The sequence below is a fragment of the Diaphorina citri genome, unplaced genomic scaffold (genome assembly GCF_000475195.1).
Source record: "Diaphorina citri unplaced genomic scaffold, Diaci psyllid genome assembly version 1.1 scaffold2291, whole genome shotgun sequence".
NCBI classification, from domain to species: domain Eukaryota; kingdom Metazoa; phylum Arthropoda; class Insecta; order Hemiptera; family Psyllidae; genus Diaphorina; species Diaphorina citri.
The window spans coordinates 11286-29956 of NW_007379715.1; the positions used below are offsets into that span (position 1 = coordinate 11286).

Consider the following 18671-nt stretch of genomic DNA (forward strand, 5'->3'; position numbering starts at 1 on the left):
AAATTCCCTGTCGCATGGCCTGGACATAAAAATTAAAGTATGTATAAGGTATTAAAGGTACCTAGCTACAGGGCCGTATGCAGGATTTTGTCGAGGGGTGGATGCTCCAATTTACGGAGTCTGCCCTACAGTAAAGGAGAAAAATTGGGCCCCCTCGCCCGCCCCTGAATACAGTCCTACCTAGCTACCTATGTATAGCCTTACCTACATACTTACCTGACTACTAGAAAGTAAAACGCTCTGTTTTGCCGCCAATAAATTAAACTGAAGGGGTACTAACCCAATTAACGCAAACTTTGGCAGTAAAAAAAAGCCTCAAAGGGATTCAGAAAAAGGTCGACTGTGTGCTTGTGGAGCACAGAAATAATATGGAAGAGAAAAATTGAGAAGGGGGAGGAGGAGAAGGAGGAGGAGGAGGTGAAAGAAGAGAAGAAGGATTAGATAAAAACGAAGAGAATGAGGCAGAGGAGAAGAAGGATGTGGAGAAAGAGAAGAAAAAATAAGATGAAAGAGGATGAGAAGGAGGAGGAGGAGGAGGAAGAGAAGAAGTAAAAGGGGAGGAGGAGGAGGAGGAGTAGGAAGAATGGAAGAGAAGGAGGAAATCTCCCTCTCATTCTCATTCCCATTTCCCGTGTCCCAGTTTTGACAAAAGTTTGCGCGTCTACTTTAAAACTTTTACTGCTTCTCCACTTTTTTTAGGGTTTTGGTAAGAAAATCAGATTTTTTCACCAGATATACAGCAGGCACATACGTATTACGTATGTAAATTGTACATAGGGGCAAAGACCTAAGATTTTAGTCCCCTCTTAAAATAAATGTTTAAAAAAAAAAAAAAAAAAAAAAAAGCCAGGGCAGAAGGGTCTTTACTCCCCCCGGCACCGGGTGAGGATAGGTGCTGGGTGATGCATCGAGTCAGTAACTCCGGTAGGAGCTCCACCTGGGAAGAAAGAGGGAGCGAAGTGAGATTTTGCACTTCTAATAAATAATTTTCCAGTGACAAAAAGAATAAGCTGACATAACAGACACGAAAGGGTGTTGTTACTTTGGCAAGAAACAGTGACTTGAATGTTTTCTTCTATCGTGTCCTCCTCTCTTCAATGTCGGAACGGTAAGACTTCCGTTGTTACAGTTCCCTCTAAACCTCTTCCAAATATAACTAGGGTACTCAAAACGTGATTTGGCACCAAAAACTGACCATCGAAAATTTTGGCGAATAACTACATTAAATTCCATATTATATATACCTACCCAGGATAGGGAAAGTAAAAATATAATGAGAATTATCGGTTATTTAGCAAATCACGCAATATTTTGTGGCAATTTTACTACTGTATGGTTGACTTTATTACCTGTTCTTGTAGAGTCACTAGTTTATCTTCCAACGCTACCAGTCTATCTTCCAAGGCATCGTATCTTGAGCTCATGTCGGATACTATCTCGTACACTGTGTTCTGTGTCTTCGCCATATCGGTGATGGTGTTGGCGTTGTCCATCAGTTTCCGCTGATCCATTTTGACCTTCCTCAGTCTGGAAAAGGAAAAGAGAGTTAAACGACATTTTTGGTTTGCCAACACCACACTTAATTACAAATTTCCTGGACATAGTTGGCACTTACCTTAATGTTTGGTTTGGACCTTTCGGGTCTGAATTCCAGACCTGTCTTTAACAGATTGTCAAAGTTATATCGTCCGCGAACTCTTGTCAATTAGTACATTAGAAAAAAAAAGTAAAAATCAGACCTGAAACGTCCAAACCAAACATTAAGGTACGTGCCAACTATAAGTCCAGGAAAATTGTAAGGAAAAGTAGTTTCCTATTCAATATTGCACGTCGGATTGTACTGAAAGTAGGTATTGGGAATTATACAAGGATGGTGGTAAAACAGCACCTATCCCCCCTCCCAGTACCTACAGTAGAACCTCGATTATTTCAACTAATTGGGACCGAGGGTAGTTGAAATAATCGAAAGTTGAAATAATTCCGTATAATACAATGGAAAAGAGGGCAAAATTTAAACACAGAAGAATAAAATGGTTAATAAATACCCTATTTTGAACTGATTTTGGGGTTGAAATAACAGAGAGTTGAAATAATGGAGGTTGAAATAATCGAGCTTCTACTGTGCTGGAAAAACTAGAAAATAAAATAGTAATGCTCGCAAAATAATGCACCTGCATAATAATATAATGCTCACAAATCATAGCAGAGAAAGCGTGAACTACAACCAATAGAGGATACCCTTGTGCATAATAAATGGGTACCTATGCATTATTATCTGCCGGATGGTACGTTTTGAGGTCGGTACAACCAGGGGCGTAGGGAGATCCAAGTTTCGTAGATTCGTATAAGGTTAACCCATCTTTTGGGGCTGTTGCCCATACACCCAAGCCTCACAGTGGGCTTAATGTGTATGGTCCATTGGTCCAAGTTGCACCTGAATAATTTTTCCTTGGGTTTGTCTTTTTTGTCTTTTTTTTTTTTGCTCGGGAAGATTATGACGATGATCGCACACCAGAGGAATACCCACTCGTACATATGTACCTATTGTTTGTATGTTTGTGCTCAACTGCCAATATACATTTGACAGAGGGAACTGTAACTGCCAAGGTCTTATCGTCCCGAAATCGAAGAGAGAAGGAAGACAGGATAGGAGAAAGCCAGCCGTTCCGAGAACGAACATTATCAGTCTTATCGTCCCGAAATCGAAGAGAGAAGGAAGACAGGATAGGAGGAAAGCCAGCCGTTCCGAGAACGAACATTATCGTTCCGTATAAAATCCGCCCCGGGCGGGAATCGAACCCGCGGCCTAGCGCTTACAAAGCAGACGCGCTACCAACCAAGCTAACTAGGCTGTCCCTGTTTTGATTCAGTTCATTCTTTGGAAATCCAGCAAGTTTTTATGAACGCCTAGTATCTAACAAGGCAGGCAATGTGGCACACTCAAATGATCAGTTTTTACTTTCCTTATCCTATAGCAGGCATGTCAAACTGGCGGCCCGCGGGCCGCATGTGGCCCGCCTGGTCAAATTGTGCGGCCCGCTGCGAGTCACAAGGGTATAATATTAAATAAATTAATAATATTTCACAAGAAGCCATTTTTTATTTTTTTATTACCTACAATTATTGTAAATTTTTCTGGCTGAGGGACTATAAACAGAGAGTAGATCAGCGTCTAGCTAGGGGACTATAAACAGGGAGTATACTAGTCCAAATTTCCTCACGCTATATCAATAGCGAAGGGCATCCCACTCGGAAAATTTTGTTTAGCCAAAACCAGTTGGCCTCAAAGCGATCACTCTAAAGCTGATTGAGAGGCCGACGACAAACGCCGACCCCATCTGAACATGGGAAAAGGCGAAGAAGAAGAAGATTGTACATTTTTATGTGCCTACTACTTGTATTGTAACCCAATAAAACTTCCTTTTTTTAAAAAAAAAAAAAAAAAAAAAAACAAAAAAACCATGATTTTTTTACAAACATTTTTTTACTAGGGGGGTGGTGTGAATACCTCGCCCGCCAGAATGTTCAACAAATATCAAAAATGGCCCTCTATACAATTTTGAGTTTGACATGCCTGTCCTATAGAAGAAAGTAATGTAATCGGGTCAAATTTTCGATGGTCAGTTTTAGTGCCAAAACACGTTTTGAGGTCCCTAGAGCCTGAATACAAAGTTTCAGCCATTGGTCCGTGTGTCTCTCTGTCCTTCTGTCTGTCTGTAAACAAAATATCTCGAGAACGGTAAGAGCTAGAGCTAGAGACTTGAAATTTGGCATGCAGCTGTCAAATGTGACAAGAATGCAACACAAAACGTTTGGTTAATATAGGTGCTGCGGTTGACGGTATTTTGACCGCTTTTTGGCGGTTTTTGACCATTTTATACTGACCAGCTATACTGACTATTAGGTTAGAGATATTGTAAAAGTTACAACAGAACAACACCCAAATAAGCATCATTCAATAGGGTAAGGAAAGTCGTGTTCACACCAGATTTTTTTTTTTTTTTATCCGGGACTGAAATTTCAACCCTACAACCTTTCAACACAGGTAATTGTTAAAAAGGGGAAATAAGGGTGGGGGTGAAAATGGAGGAGAGGGAGAGAGAGAGAGGAGGGGAGATAAAGAGAAGAGTGGCATGTTGATTATTTAGAGAAAGAGGAGGAGAAGGAAAGCGAAGGAACAATAGAGAAGGAGGCGGAGAAGTAGAAGGAGGAGGATAAAAAGGAAGAAGAGGAGAAGAAGGAGGAACAGGAACGGGAGGATGAGGAGAAGGAGGAAGAGGAGGAGAAAGAGAACGAAAAGGAAGAGGAGGAGACTGTTACATCATAATTCAATAATACCGATATTATAATATTTATTATCTATTTGAGGGTTTATTATTACGTTCATATCCACTCAGGAAAATCCGACGGACCAAACTATACCACGTGACCAACCCCGCTGTGAAAACTAGACAGAGGAGAGTAGAATGAGGGAGGGAGAGAGAGAGAGAGAGAGAGAGAGAGAGAGAGAGAGAGAGAGGGGGGGATTAGGAGAAAGAGAGGAAAAGAGAAAGAGAGGGTAGAATAGGAAGGGGGGGGAGGAGGAGGCGGAGGAGGAGGAGGACGTAAAAATGAGAAATAGAAAAGAGAGAAATACCTAGGGGAAAAAGGGAGGTGAGAGATTGAGAGAAAGATGGTGAGAGGAAGGATGATGAAGGGGGAGAAGATAAAGCCAGCCGTTCCGAGAGCCAATGTTATCTGTCTTCACGTCACGAGAGATCACGTGACGTGATAGTAGCTGTCCTGAACGAAATTACCTACAATGTTATGGGAAAACTTCGAGCTACATCTTTCTCACTCCCCCATGAGCTCACATGACATGATAGTACTTACCCGTTTGGTGAGTTGTGTGTCCATCATAAAGTTGTGCACATGTTTCTCAGCCCTGGTCAGTTCCATCTTGCGTGATTCCGAGCCGTTCCGAGAGCGAACGTTATCTGTCTTCACGTCACGAGAGATCACTAGACGTGATAGTAGCTGTCCTGAACGAAATTACCTACAATGTTATGGGAAAACTTCGAGCTACATCTTTCTGACTCCCCCATGAGCTCACGTGACGTGACGTGATAGTACTTACCCGTTTGGTGAGTTGTGTGTCCATCATAAAGTTGTGCACATGTTTCTCAGCCCTGGTCAGTTCCATCTTGCGTGACACTACGGCAACCAGGAGGGCTGTACAACCTGCACCCTGGTGGAGGGACAGGGGAGAGAACGGTTAGAATAATCAGGTACGTACTACCTAAGACAGTGGTTCTCAAACTTTTTTTTGGCCGCGGAGCACCAAGCAAACTCTACGGAGCACCCCCCCCCAACCCTTTGGGAATTTTTTAAAAATAATTCGGAATGATTCGGAAATGTTCATTAGCGTACGGTCCGTACGGCTTGTTCCAATACTTCCCATTTGACTAAACATATTCGTGCGATTTTTTTTGGTTGAAATAATCGAGGTTCTACTGCGCTGGAAAAACTAGAACATAAAATAGTAATGCTCGCAAAATAATGCACCTGCATAATAATATAATGCTCACAAATCATAGCAGAGAAAGCGTGAACTACAACCAATAGAGGATACCCTTGTGCATAATATAACGGGTACCTATGCATTATTATCTGCCGGATGGTACGTTTTGAGGTCGGTACAACCAGGGGCGTAGGGAGATCCAAGTTTCGTATAAGCTTAACCCATCTTTTGGGGCAGTTGCCCATACACCCAAGTCTCAGAGTGGGCTTAATGTGTATGGTTCATTGGTCCAAGTTGCACCTGAATAATTTTTCCTTGGGTTTGTCTTTTTTTTGCTCGGGAAGATTATGACGATGATCGCCCAGCAGAGGAATATCTACTCGTATATATGTACCTATTGTTTGTGCTCAACTACCAATATACATTTGACAGAGGGAACTGTAACTGCTAAGGTCATATCCTCTTCGCGCCCGAGCTCATTTTGGGTTTTGTAGTACTATGTGACCGGTGTCCTCGCCCGAGGACAAAATTTTTATAGTACTATGTGCCCGAGTCTAAAAAGTGTTTTGTAGTACTATGTGCCCGTGTCCTCGTTCGAGGACAAAACGTTTTTCTTGCTTCAAACCAAAAATCAGCTGATATGGAGATAGAATCTTGGAAACTTTTTCTTCTCACCACTAGAGAACACTCCTGTGAATTGTTTACTGATTGATTTTGTGGCTGGCTGTGGCTACACTATATTTTATATTGCAGAACTTCTCACTCTTTTACTTCGTCAGAAAATGTGAGCTTTGATACTGACCTCTCAATAAATCCTCCTTGAATATTTACATTTTCCTACATCTACAACTTGTGTTTTCACTTAGTGAGCTCTTCCACCCAACCGGACTTTTCTTCGTCTCTTTCTTGTCTTCTTATCTTTTTCTTTCTTTCTCTGTCTTTCCTTTTTCTTATTTCTCTATGTCTTTCTTTCTTTTTCCTGTGTCTCTGATTATTTCTTTGTTTAATGCTCTGTCCGTCGTCTCTCTTTCTTTATTTCTTTCTCCTCAAGTTCTTTTTACTTTTTTTATGTACTCTCTATTTTTTCTTCTTCATTCTGTATTCCTGTGCATCCCAGGGCAAGTACTAGGATGAAATCTAATCTGGTCTACCACCCCATCTACTTTTTCTGCTCTTTTTTTTCTTGTCCTTCTTATTGCTTCTTCTTTTCGTTCTTCTTCGTCTTCTTCTTTTTCTTCTTTTCGTTCTTCTTCATCTTCTTCTTTTTATTCTTCTACCTTTTTCTTCTTCGTCTTCCCTTAATTTTTCTCTTTCTCTGTTCCTTCCATTTTTTTCATTTGGTGTACTTACTCATGCCCCGCTTTCATTTTATTTTCTTCATGTAGTTTCTTGTTGGGAACACATAAGTTGATTTTACAGTGGGATGAAGGGGAAAAAAGAGGGAAATATTAGGGGTTACTGTAAAAACACTGATAATGTGGCTCTAGGGACGTCTTTTGGCGGACCTCTACATTTCAGCCTTCCTCAGAAGGAAAAAGAGAGAAATATTAGGGGTTACTGTAAAAACACTGATAATGTAGCTCTAGGGACGTCTTTTGGCGGACCTCTACATTTCAGCCTTCCTCAGAACAGCTTTAGATTTAGGATTAGTCCCTCAAACTTACCAGAAAGGTTCGATAATTTTACGTACCTCGTGCCTATGTAGGTACATATAATTATGTACGTAGTCTATTGCGAAATGAGTAGGTACCTGATGTGCACAGTTCTTCATTGAATATCCCCAACAGTCCCAACATTGAGATACTTGTAAAAAGTGAGTGAGTTGTAAAAAAGAGTTAGGATTAGTCCCTCAAACTTACCAGAAAGGTTCGATAAATTTACGTACCTCGTACCTATGTAGGTACATAACTATGTACGTAGTCTATTGCGAAATGAGTAGGTACCTGATGTGCACAGTTCTTTATTGAATATCCCCAACAGTCCCAACACTGAGATACTTGTAAAAAGTGAGTGAGTTGTAAAAAAGAACTACTCTTTTCAGTGAACTACTCAGTCAATGAGTCAGCCCTAAACTCCCAATAAAGTAGGTATAATTATATGCATAAGGAGTGGAAGAGTGAGCTAGATTTTTTGCGATCTGACTCAGGACTGAGTAGGTCCCTGAAAAGAGTAGTTCTATTTTTTACAACTCACTCACTTTTTACACATCTCTACATTCTCTACCCATCATTGAGTCGTTTTTTATTCTGTTTGAAGTTGTAAGTAACAAACCATTACTCGTACATAAAGAAACAATCTTGAGAAAATGGCAAATTAAAGCTTTTATAGTTTCATAACAATTCAAAAGCTCTCATGTTTGATCCAAAATTTGATGCGATTCACCAGTTTTTTTTTATTGTCTCTGTGTATTAGAGTTCCATGTAAACCCTATGAATATGAAAGAGAAATACCTATTGAAATATGTACCAACTTAATTTGCTATGGCCCAGACAGTCTCTTGTTAACTCTACAATAATACGTATACTCTAGAAATACACACCATCTACGGACTAAATTGACAAAGGTATAGCGTAAGATAGGAATATAAATCTACTGCCTGAATTGAAAAACATATAAGTAATATAGATAGAAATACACAAAACTACTGCCTAAATTGACAAACATGTACGTAAAATAGCGTAATATGGAAATACACATCTACTGCCTAAATCAGGGATCGCCAACCCGGTGATCGCGAGGTCGCGAGCTATGTACCGGTATCAGTAGATCGAGAGAGGTTTTCTGGTAGCTCGCAGCTAGTGAACAGTTCCACAAGTTGAGACCAACTCTTATGGGAACTTGAACTTGAACACAAAAAGCCCAAGTGGCTGAGGTGTAAGGCAACCCTAACCTTGAGAGGGAAAAATGCTTGTGGGAACCAAACATTTACATCTTTACGTCGTAAATTTCTGGTTCCCAGACTAAAGGTAGCTCGCCAAAGGTTTCCTAGTCATCTGAGTAGTTCGCGACCGCATAAAAGGTTGGTGACCCCTGACCTAAATTGACAAACATGCAATATACATAGAAATACACACCATTTACAGCAAGCACAGTCAAGTTGGGGAAGAAATACAAATCTACTGTCTACTACATTGACAAACATAGGCTAAAAAAATAACACTAAGAACCAGGCAAATTGTGAGTGGCCTTGGTAAGCCCTAGGTCGCGGGTTCGATTCCCGCTCGGGTGAACTTTGTCCTAAACAAATGAGGTTCGTTCTCGGGGCTGGCTTTCTCCTGTCCTCCTTTCTTGGGGCCAATGAGGCCTTCGTAGTTACAGCTCCCTCTAAGATTTGAGTTTCTGACTAAGAAGCTAAAATATTGCAGATACAGGACGATAAAACCATATAATGCAGGTAGAGTTACCTTCATTTTGTTTTTCTTATTATTATTGTTATTATTTTATTTACCTACCTATTTTCCTATATATTTATTTACTTTTTTGTTCCTTTGTACCGAACACTCGTAAGTAATTCTGTAGTCTGTGAGTAGGAGTGTAGGACGCAGGGTCACAAGCACATCAATAGAAAAAAGTCCTTTAAATGGTTCAAAAGCTCAACATTACAAATAACGGACCCCGATTTGGGAGTGTTCTTACCATTCTTACCACGTTAGTATTTTGGAGTTGCCATTAGTCTTACCAAAAGTAACACGTTCAAATTTTGGACCTAACCTTACCTTTTTCGGATTTAGTGGGTGCAGTCTTACCATACTCAGTTGTAAGTTTGGTGGTTTGGTCTTACCATTATTCCGGTGGTGACGGCAATGCCCCGCCCACAGTACGTGTTGGGCACGATGTCCCCGAAACCCACACTTAGGAACGTGATGGCAATGAGCCACATGGAGTTTAAAAGATTGGCGTGGTCTTCGTCGTGGAACCTGACGGGGAAATCATAAAATAGGAAACGGAACGCATGAGAATACACATCTACAGACTAAATTGACAAACATATACGTAATAATACGAGTATAGCGTAAGATAGAAATACACATCTACGGCCTAATTTGACAAAGAAATACACACCATCTACGTACTAAATTGACAAACATATAGGTATAGCGTAAGATAGGAATATAAATCTACTGCCTAAATTGAAAAACATAAATACAAATCTACTGTCTCCTACATTGACAAACATAGGCTAAAAAATAACACTAAGAACCAGGCAAATTGTGAGTGGCCCTAGGTCGCGGGTTCGATTCCCGCTCGGGTGAACTTTATCCTAAACAAATAAGGTTCGTTCTCGGGGTTGGCTTTCTCCTGTCCTCCTTTCTTGGGGCCAATGAGGCTTCCGTAGTTACAGCTCCCTCTATGATTTGAGTTTCTGACTAAGAAGCTAAAATATTGCAGATACAGGACGATAAGACCATAAAATGCAGGTAGAGTTACCTAATTAGGCAAGTTGATGCGAACGAAAAGATTGGTAATATGAAACCCCAGCAGAATTCCACACATCTTCCTAAAACGGAGCGCCTTTCTTATATCCAACCATCCCTAAACTCCCTAATACCTTCCCTCCTTTTTCTTATACCTTTTCTTATACCTCCCTTTTCTTATACTTATATAATACCTCCCTTTTCTTATACCTTCCCTTAAGTAGCAGGGCCGTATCCAGGATTTTAGCTAGGGGGGGAGGGGGCAGAATTCAAACAGTGACTTACAAATTTTAGGCGGACAATGTTAGTATACTAATGTATTTAGGGGTCCCTAAGTCGGCGTCCACAACGGAGTCCCGGCCCTCGACCATAGCCTAACCGGCCTAACGACCCAAGAGATAAACAACCCATGCTAATGAATAGAAGTGTCCTCAACGGAGCCACTGACCTGACTGACCATAGTACCGGACCCTAACAGGAAAATCAAGAAATTGAGCTGAGTATTTTTTTCTTCGATGGTCGATAATCTCGGAGAGGGGCTACGGTCTATGGTCGCCGTTCTGGCCGTGCACTTATTCTGCTGCCTCGGTGGTGTAGTGGTCAAAACGCTCGCCTGGTAAACAGGAGGGCGTGGGTTCCATCCCAGCCGGAGGTATGGAATTTTTATCTTCAATATAATTTGAGAATTTGACCACATATTAACATTAGCCAGCCTAGTTAGCTTAGTTTGTAGTGCGTCTGCCTGGTAAGCGCTAGGCCGCGGGTTCGATTCCCGCCCGGGGCGGATTTTATCGTGATGGGATAATGTTCGTTCTCGGAACGGCTGGCTTTCTAGTACCGGACCCTCACAGGAAAATCAAGAAATTAAGCTGAGTATTTTTTTTCTTCGATGGTTGATGATCTCGGAGAGGGTCTACGGTCTATGGTCGCCGTTCTGGCCGTGCACTTATTCTCCTGCCTCGGTGGTGTAGTGGTCAAGACGCTCGCCTGGTAAACAGGAGGACGTGGGTTCCATCCCAGCCGAGGTATGGAATTTTTATCTTCAATATAATTTGAGAATTTGGCCGCATTAACATTAATTGTAGTTAGTCTACTGCTGGAGTAAAGGGACTTTATAGTCCTATGCGAGCAGTATAAATAAGCACTATTATTATTCTCCTCCGAGGAAGAAGCCAGGATTCTCCGATTTCGGGACGATAAGACCATAGCAGTTACAGTTCCCTCTGTCAAACCTCCTTTAAAAAAAAAAAAATAATAATAATAGTAGTAGCCTACTGCTGGAGTAAAGGGACTTTATAGTCCTATGCGAGCAGTATAAATAAGCACTATTATTATTCTCCTCCGAGGAAGAAGCCAGGACCTCATGCCCCCCCTTCCCTAAAAATAGCCCTGCTAAATATCTATTTCCTACTCTCCCTTTCTCCCTAAGGCTTTCTCCTTTCTACTCTCCAGATTTCTGAATGTGATGAGAAACCGCAAACATAATAGAAACCTGAGCCCGCGAAAATCCAAAGGGTTATTCCACATTGATAACTCCAACACAGGATTATTCCACACTGATTTGATTCCACGGAAAATTGAAAGATTACGGATGATGTGTGTTTCGAATATTCCGGAAACCGCAAACATAATAGAAACCTGAGCCCGCGAAAATCCAAAGGGTTATTCCACGTTGATAAATCCAACACAGGATTATTCCACACTGATTTGATTCCACGGAAAATTGAAAGATTACGGATGATGTGTGTTTCGAATATTCCATTTTTCTTGTCAAATTGATATAATTTTCTGTCTACTTTTCTCTAAATGCTTGAAGGGCTTTGAGTCTTATTAGGTCAACATTTCCTCCATAGTTCATTACTTCATTCCCTTTGGTACGATTTGTTACTACAGTAGTGCACGAGGTAGATCATCTGATAAGGTCTTACCGTCCCGAAAGCGAGAAGACAGTAAAGATAGAATAGGAGAAAGCTAGCCATTCCGAGAACGAACCTGCTCATCTGTTTAGGATGAAATCTATCCCGAGCCCTCGATAAAGCCTTCTTAAATCCCTCTTAGACCTGTCTATGATGAGTACTATTGAGCTGATACCTACTATTCCATATTTCCGTTTTCACAATTCGATAAATCTCCCCATTGAACTCTCTACGGAACAAACACCTACCTTGTTTGAACCTACTTAAAATGGGTATTAGGGTTCAGGGTGGTAGAGAACCTCACTCACTCGAAAAAAGGTTCATGTTTAATGCTTTACCTACAGAGTGGATAATGAAAGTTTGGAGCATCCAACCCCCCCCCTCAAAAAAAAATAAATAAAATAAAATAAAAAAAAATTGCTTTTTGGACAGGCCCCCGATATAGTGAGAACAATGTCACACAGTAAGAGTCAAATAGGTCCCTGTATACTCCCTAAACATACTTGCAGCAGTGCTGATGTGAAATGTTTTGAACATCAGAGTACCAGAGGCTGAAAAGTGCAAAGAGGCCTCGTTCAGCATTTTCCCCACTAAATTGAAAGAGTGGATAGTGCAGATAGCATATGCATTCTGCTGACAACGATGTCTGGAATTTCCTGATGTTGTAAACATTAATTTGTTCAACAGTTTGCCAGATAATATCTAATATTATTAGAGTACGTACCAGATACGGTATGTACAGTTTGTTAGAAAACTGTATCACCTATCAAATACATAAGACCTTATTTAGACTGCGGGAGTAAAGGGACTTTTCAGTCTCACCGGTCGCTATGAGCATTTATATGTCACCAGACATTAGAGTACGTACCAGATACGGTATGTACAGTTTGCAGTTTGTTAGAAAACTGTCTCACCTATCAAATACATAAGACCTTATTTAGACTGCGGGAGTAAAGGGACTTTTCAGTCTCACCGGTCGCTATGAGCATTTATATGTCATAGCTACTCATTTTCCTCACGAGGCTGAGTGGGCCCCGCAACAGCCAGTCACGGAATCAATCATTTGCATGATACAAATTTCTTGACCCCGCCGGGAATCGAACCCGGGTCTATTAGAAGCAGACTATATCTATGTACATAGGTAATTATATACCTAGATAAGAACATACACAGATTGATATGGATATCGCACATGTGTATATGGACTTGTCGGGAGCTGAGTAATATTACCGCCATGGGAGCTGAGTAATATTATTGTAGTTAATTTTAGTAATGGCAATTCTTCTATGGAAATATGCAACTCTGCCAAAATTTCCTATTACCAGCGACATCAGGGGGATCCAATTTTCAAGATAAGATACCTAGGTAATACTGTTTTTGCGAGATAATATTGTTTCAATTGCAAAAAGTCCTTCGTACATATTTTACCATGCAAAACGATCCCATAAAAGATAAAAATTGAAAAAAAAAAAAGGAATGCACGAGGCAAGTTAATATGAATAATAAATAATGAACCGTTACATGACGAAATCTGGAACAAAATGATACAAGAACAGGGAGCAATTTGAGATAACTATTAAAGTAAGTGAGGGAGTTGTAAAAACATTAGTTTTCATGCAAATATGATGACGTCAGAGTTAGATGGATAATTCCCCTGAGAGAGAGAGAGAGAGAGAGAGAGAGAGAGAGAGAGAGAGAGAGAGAGAGAGAGAGAGAGAGAGAGAGAGAGAGTTAAAATGTCTACATTTAAACCAAAATGTCCAAAGTAAATAAAGAAGTCAATAACAAATAGGTGCGTGGGAGATTTTCCCTTTAGGCAGGTATTTCTTTAATAAAATATATATAAATTAAAAATACATGAAATTATTTAGGTTCGTAGTTCTATCAACATCATTATCAGTGGTTTGTCTTGACATAAAGGTAACGAAGTTTTGAAGCTTTTAAAGAAATCACATCAGAGAGTCCGCACACAGGGAAAAGAAAAGCTTTTGGCACTTTTGGAGAAGAAAACTCCTGATGAAGGACAAGTGGCATACCGCTCAGTGTACGGGAGGGCGAAAACTTGGGAAACGATATTCAACCCAGTGATGGAGAGATTTGTAAACTTTTAATTGGAATGGAAAGAAAAGAGAAAGGAAAAGGACAGGGGAAGAAAGAGAAGGAATGGGAGAGAAAGGAAAGGGATAAAGAAGGAAAGGAAGAGAAAGATAGGAAGAAGAAAAAGAAGATGGAGGAAGAAGAATGGCTACAACCCGACTTGTTAGCAGAAAATATAACATCATTTCACTTTAGGTAATACAGTAGACATTAGGACAGAGGGAACTGTAACTGCTAAGGTCTTATCATCCCGATATCGAAGAGAGGAGAAGGACAGGATAGTAGAAAGCCGGCCGTTCCGAGAACGAACCTTATCTGTTTAGGACAAAATCCGCCCAGGGCGGGAATCGAACCAGTGGCCTAGCGCTTACAAGGTGCCCTCCACACTAACTCTGTACATACTATAAGAAATCGATTTAGTATCTCATATAAAAGTATCGTTTCCTGGCCGTTTTTGTAGAGCGAAGAATGCCTTACTGTGTACAAACAAATGGATCTCATTTTGAACAGCTTTTATAAATTTGTTTGTTGTTGTTGATTGTTGTTGAAATTGTTAAGTGAATAATACAAAAACTAAAGAAAGAATTAAGAAATTGTTTTTCTTTCTCACAGTGTACAGAATTTTTGTAGAGCAAATTTTTTCGAGTGAATACATTTTTTCAATTAAAATTTTATGCTGATTCCAAAAATCAAATAAAAAATGGGGGTTCCCATAAGAGTGACCTATATTTGGCAAAAAATGGGCCATTTTGCAAAAAAAATTGCAAATTTAAAAAAAGCCATTTTAATAATCAAAATTTCATCTACATGATGCCGTTTATTTCATTCCTTAATCCCCAGCCGTTTCTAAGATATAAGCGTGGTTCGCAAATCACGAACCACCCTGTATAAATAATGGCATGACTTCATCTTTGGCAAAGGTACACACAGAAATAGAAAACCCAGGAGATTGGTACTGGTGTAAACGGCCCTTTATTATTATTATTTTATTATTATTATTATTATTATTATTTTTTTTTTCAGTAGGAACTGCTGAAGAACGACATTCAGAAGGAACAGTAGGAGATGCACAACTTTCCTTTCTATAGGATAAGGAAAGTAAAAAGGGACAAAACCAAGAAAGAAGTGGAACTTTCCACTTCACAGTTCATATCGAAAGGTTAGTTTCCCACTAACACACTCAACCCCCCCCCCTAACCTTACATTAATAAGAGAAAACACTATTTTCTTTTCTCATTCAAGATTCGAGTACAACTAACATCATAACTTCATATATATGTAAGTGACTAACTTATACCTACCTAAATGTGGCATTGTACAAGTTGTTATAAAACTATGTTGGGAAAATCCTCATTCCTTGATTAAGGAAATTCAATACTTCAGTCAGTCAAAGCCTTTCGAACACGAAAACATCTTTCAAAAATTACCAGTAAAACCAGCTATGGAAGTTATAGGAAATTCAGTATAGGTAAGAGAAAGAAGTAAGAAGGAGAATGGATGTGGAATTGAAAAGACGTGAGAATAAGGAACAAAGGAAAACTGGGTGACGAGAACTAATGGTATTCAATTCATGTCTCGTCAGACAAAGGCGAAACAGGAAAATTCCTCCAGACTTTGACCGAGACAACCTTCTTACAATCGAAGTTCTTTCGAAACGAAATACCTCGTAGAAACGTCACAATTCTAAAGAACATGAACGAAATTTGACTATAAAGCTGTGTTCAAACATAGTTGACGGCCGCCGATCGATGTCGACTGATACCGTACACTGTTTCGACAACATAGATTCACCTCGTCGATCGACGGCCGTCGACTATGTGTGAACACAGCTTAAGGTACTAGGTGATGGCTATGGTGATGGTACAATTCGAAATAAATTAGAGAAGTATGAGAAAAATACATAAATAATAATATAGGTACCTAAGGGTATAGTTAATGTTGGACAATGAAACGAAGACGCCACATTTAAACCAATATGTCAAAAGTAAATAAAGAAGTCAATAACAAAAAGGTGCGTGGGAGATTTTCCCTTTAGGCAGGTATTTATTTAATAAAATATATCTAAATTAAAAATACATGAAATTATTTAGGTTCGAAGTTCTATCAACATCATTATCAGTGGTTTGTCTTGACATAAAGGCAACGAAGTTTTGAAGCTTTTAAAGAAATCACATCAGAGAGTCCCCTCACACAGGGAAAAGAAAAGCTTTTGGCACTTTTGGAGAAGAAAACTCCTGATGAAGGACATGTGGCATACCGCTCAGTGTACGGGAGGGCGAAAACTTGGGAAACGATATTCAACCCAGTGGAGAGATTTGTAAACTTTTAATTGAAATGGAAAGAAAAGAGAAAGGAAAAGGACAGGGGAAGAAAGAGGAGAAGGAATGGGAGAAAAAGGAAAGGGATAAAGAAGAAGGAAAGGAAGAGAAAGATCGGAACAAGAAAAAGAAGATGGAGGAAGAAGAATGGCTACAACCCGACTTGTTAGCAGAAAATATAACATCATTTCACTTTAGGTAATACAGTAAAAGGACAGGGGAAGAAAGAGGAGAAGGAATGGGAGAAAAAGGAAAGGGATAAAGAAGGAAAGGAAGAGAAAGATGGGAAGAAGAAAAAGAAGATGGAGGAAGAAGAATGGCTACAACCCGACTTCTTAGCAGAAAATATAACATCATTTCACTTTAGGTAATACAGTAGACATTAGGACAGAGGGAACTGTAACTGCTAAGGTCTTATCATCCCGATATCGAAGAGAGGAGAAGGACAGGATAGTAGAAAGCCGGCCGTTCCGAGAACGAACCTTATCTGTTTAGGACAAAATCCGCCCAGGGCGGGAATCGAACCAGTGGCCTAGCGCTTACAAGGTGCCCTCCACACTAACTCTGTACATACTATAAGAAATCGATTTAGTATCTCATATAAAAGTATCGTTTCCTGGCCGTTTTTGTAGAGCGAGCGTGTTTTTACAAAAAAGTTAAACTAAGTATACCTACAACATTGATATGCAGAGAAAAGAGAGAAAAAAAGAAACACAGATATACGTATAAAACACGCACACGCATAAGGCATTACGTATTGAAACTACGACACACACGCAAAGCTACGGGACCGGATCTAAGGCGCACTCTTTGTTTACAAAATCTCTAAAATGTCTTAGAATTGAAGGAGTTTTACTTGGTATTAAAGAAGGTTTCCTTAGTTTTTAAGAAGTTTTCCTTAGTCTTTAAGGAGTTTTCCCTTCGTCTTTAAGGACGTTTCCTTGGTATTTAAGGAGTTTGATATAAAAAGAAAGGCAAAGCATTGAAATATTACATATAAAGCAGTTCTGTTGTAATCTACACCTACAGAATCGACGCCTTAAGCTGTGTCCACACATAGTCGATGCCGACGGTCGACTGAAAAAAAAGTGGTCTCTTGTAATTTTGACATCGATCGACGGCTGTCGACTATGTGTGGATACAGCTTTAGGAACAGTACTTCCTATAATTACTTTAGTAATAGAAAGTAACAAAGTTTAACGCCTTGGATCCCACCTCAAGTCGCATTGGCTTCGAAAACAAGGAATTTTCCTTGTATCCTGTATTTTGTCAGTGTACCTACTTTCGTTAAGTTTGTACCCGTCTCGGATTTGAAAAGGTGTGTGGTGGTCAAGACACTTTTACAAGTGCCTCGGTGGCGTAGTAGTCAAGGTACTCGCCTGGTAAACAGGAGGGCGCGGGTTCGATCCCAATCGAGGCATATATTTTAAAGCAAATACTTTTGTTTTATTTTAATATATGAATAAATACATAGGTACCTAACTAAAGAAAATATTATTACCAGATCTAAAGTATAAAAAGGTTGAAGTTGTCCATAACCAAGAAGCTAATGCATAGAATTTTATCCTAATTTATTTGAGAATTTGACCACATAATAATGGGGCTTTGCAACATTTGTCGCGCGATGTGACCTGTTAAAAATTAAAGCACTCCCCGACAAAATCGCGCGACGTTTGTCGCGCGGGGCCTACTTCAAAAGAAAACTTTGCTACATTAGGGGCCTGATTCATAAAGACCTTTGCACTTCTCATTTCGCAATAGACATGACGTACGAGTAATATTACACGGAATAAGGCGTACTACTTTTCTTTTACCTTCTGTTGATGTCGTCTATGCTTTACTATTTGAGATTCGTTCAGTCTTATGCTGACCACTTACGAGCAGTCCGTCTGACAAGTCTCTCTGTTAGATGGACGCTCAGATCGTCTGATAGGCCCAAGTCTGTCAGACTGTCTGAGCTTGAGTGGATTCGTCTCACGATGAATCCTAAAGTACAAAATAAATGGACTGAGTCTGATTCAAAACCCATTTGCGGTGAACGCTGTCCATTCTGCGTTCTGGATTTCCGTCACGTAAAAAATCCCCCCAGCGAATCTATGATTTCACGGAATATACTTGTTTGGTTTGGTGGAAGAGCTCACAGTGTGAGAATTTTGCGATTAAAGCAAAAAAAAGAACTTGTCATGTGTGGCGAGTCTCCTCCAGTCTCTTAAGTCCATTTGGAATGGAGGCACGGGAGCAAAATGGATGTGTCGTCTGTAGGGACTTTTGTAAACGCTAGGTATGTCCTTAACCCCCCATTAACGTCACCAGAAAAGCGTGGGTGCCTCTAAAATAAAATTACAGTTCTCAAATTCTCTCACCATTTTCATCCTAAAACTTCCACTTTATCCCTCCTTCTGCGGGCGGGGCGCCGGGCGTCCCA

At 40.0% G+C, this 18671-nt stretch overlaps 1 protein-coding gene across 1 annotated transcript in view; it reads right to left on the reverse strand.

Annotated features, from left to right (window-relative positions):
* The window catches only part of LOC103518656 (small conductance calcium-activated potassium channel protein-like), a 14916-nt gene extending 5475 nt beyond the window's left edge, over positions 1 to 9441 (reverse strand). The window contains exons 1-6 of the mRNA XM_026830395.1: positions 9282 to 9441; positions 5117 to 5227; positions 4873 to 5016; positions 1616 to 1656; positions 1350 to 1527; positions 891 to 937 (exon numbers count right to left, since the gene is read on the reverse strand). Of these exons, the coding sequence (XP_026686196.1) occupies positions 891 to 937; positions 1350 to 1527; positions 1616 to 1656; positions 4873 to 5016; positions 5117 to 5227; positions 9282 to 9380 (620 nt within the window). The 5' untranslated portion in view covers positions 9381 to 9441. The remainder of the gene's footprint in view (positions 1 to 890; positions 938 to 1349; positions 1528 to 1615; positions 1657 to 4872; positions 5017 to 5116; positions 5228 to 9281) is intronic.
* Positions 9442 to 18671: the final 9230 nt, after the last annotated feature.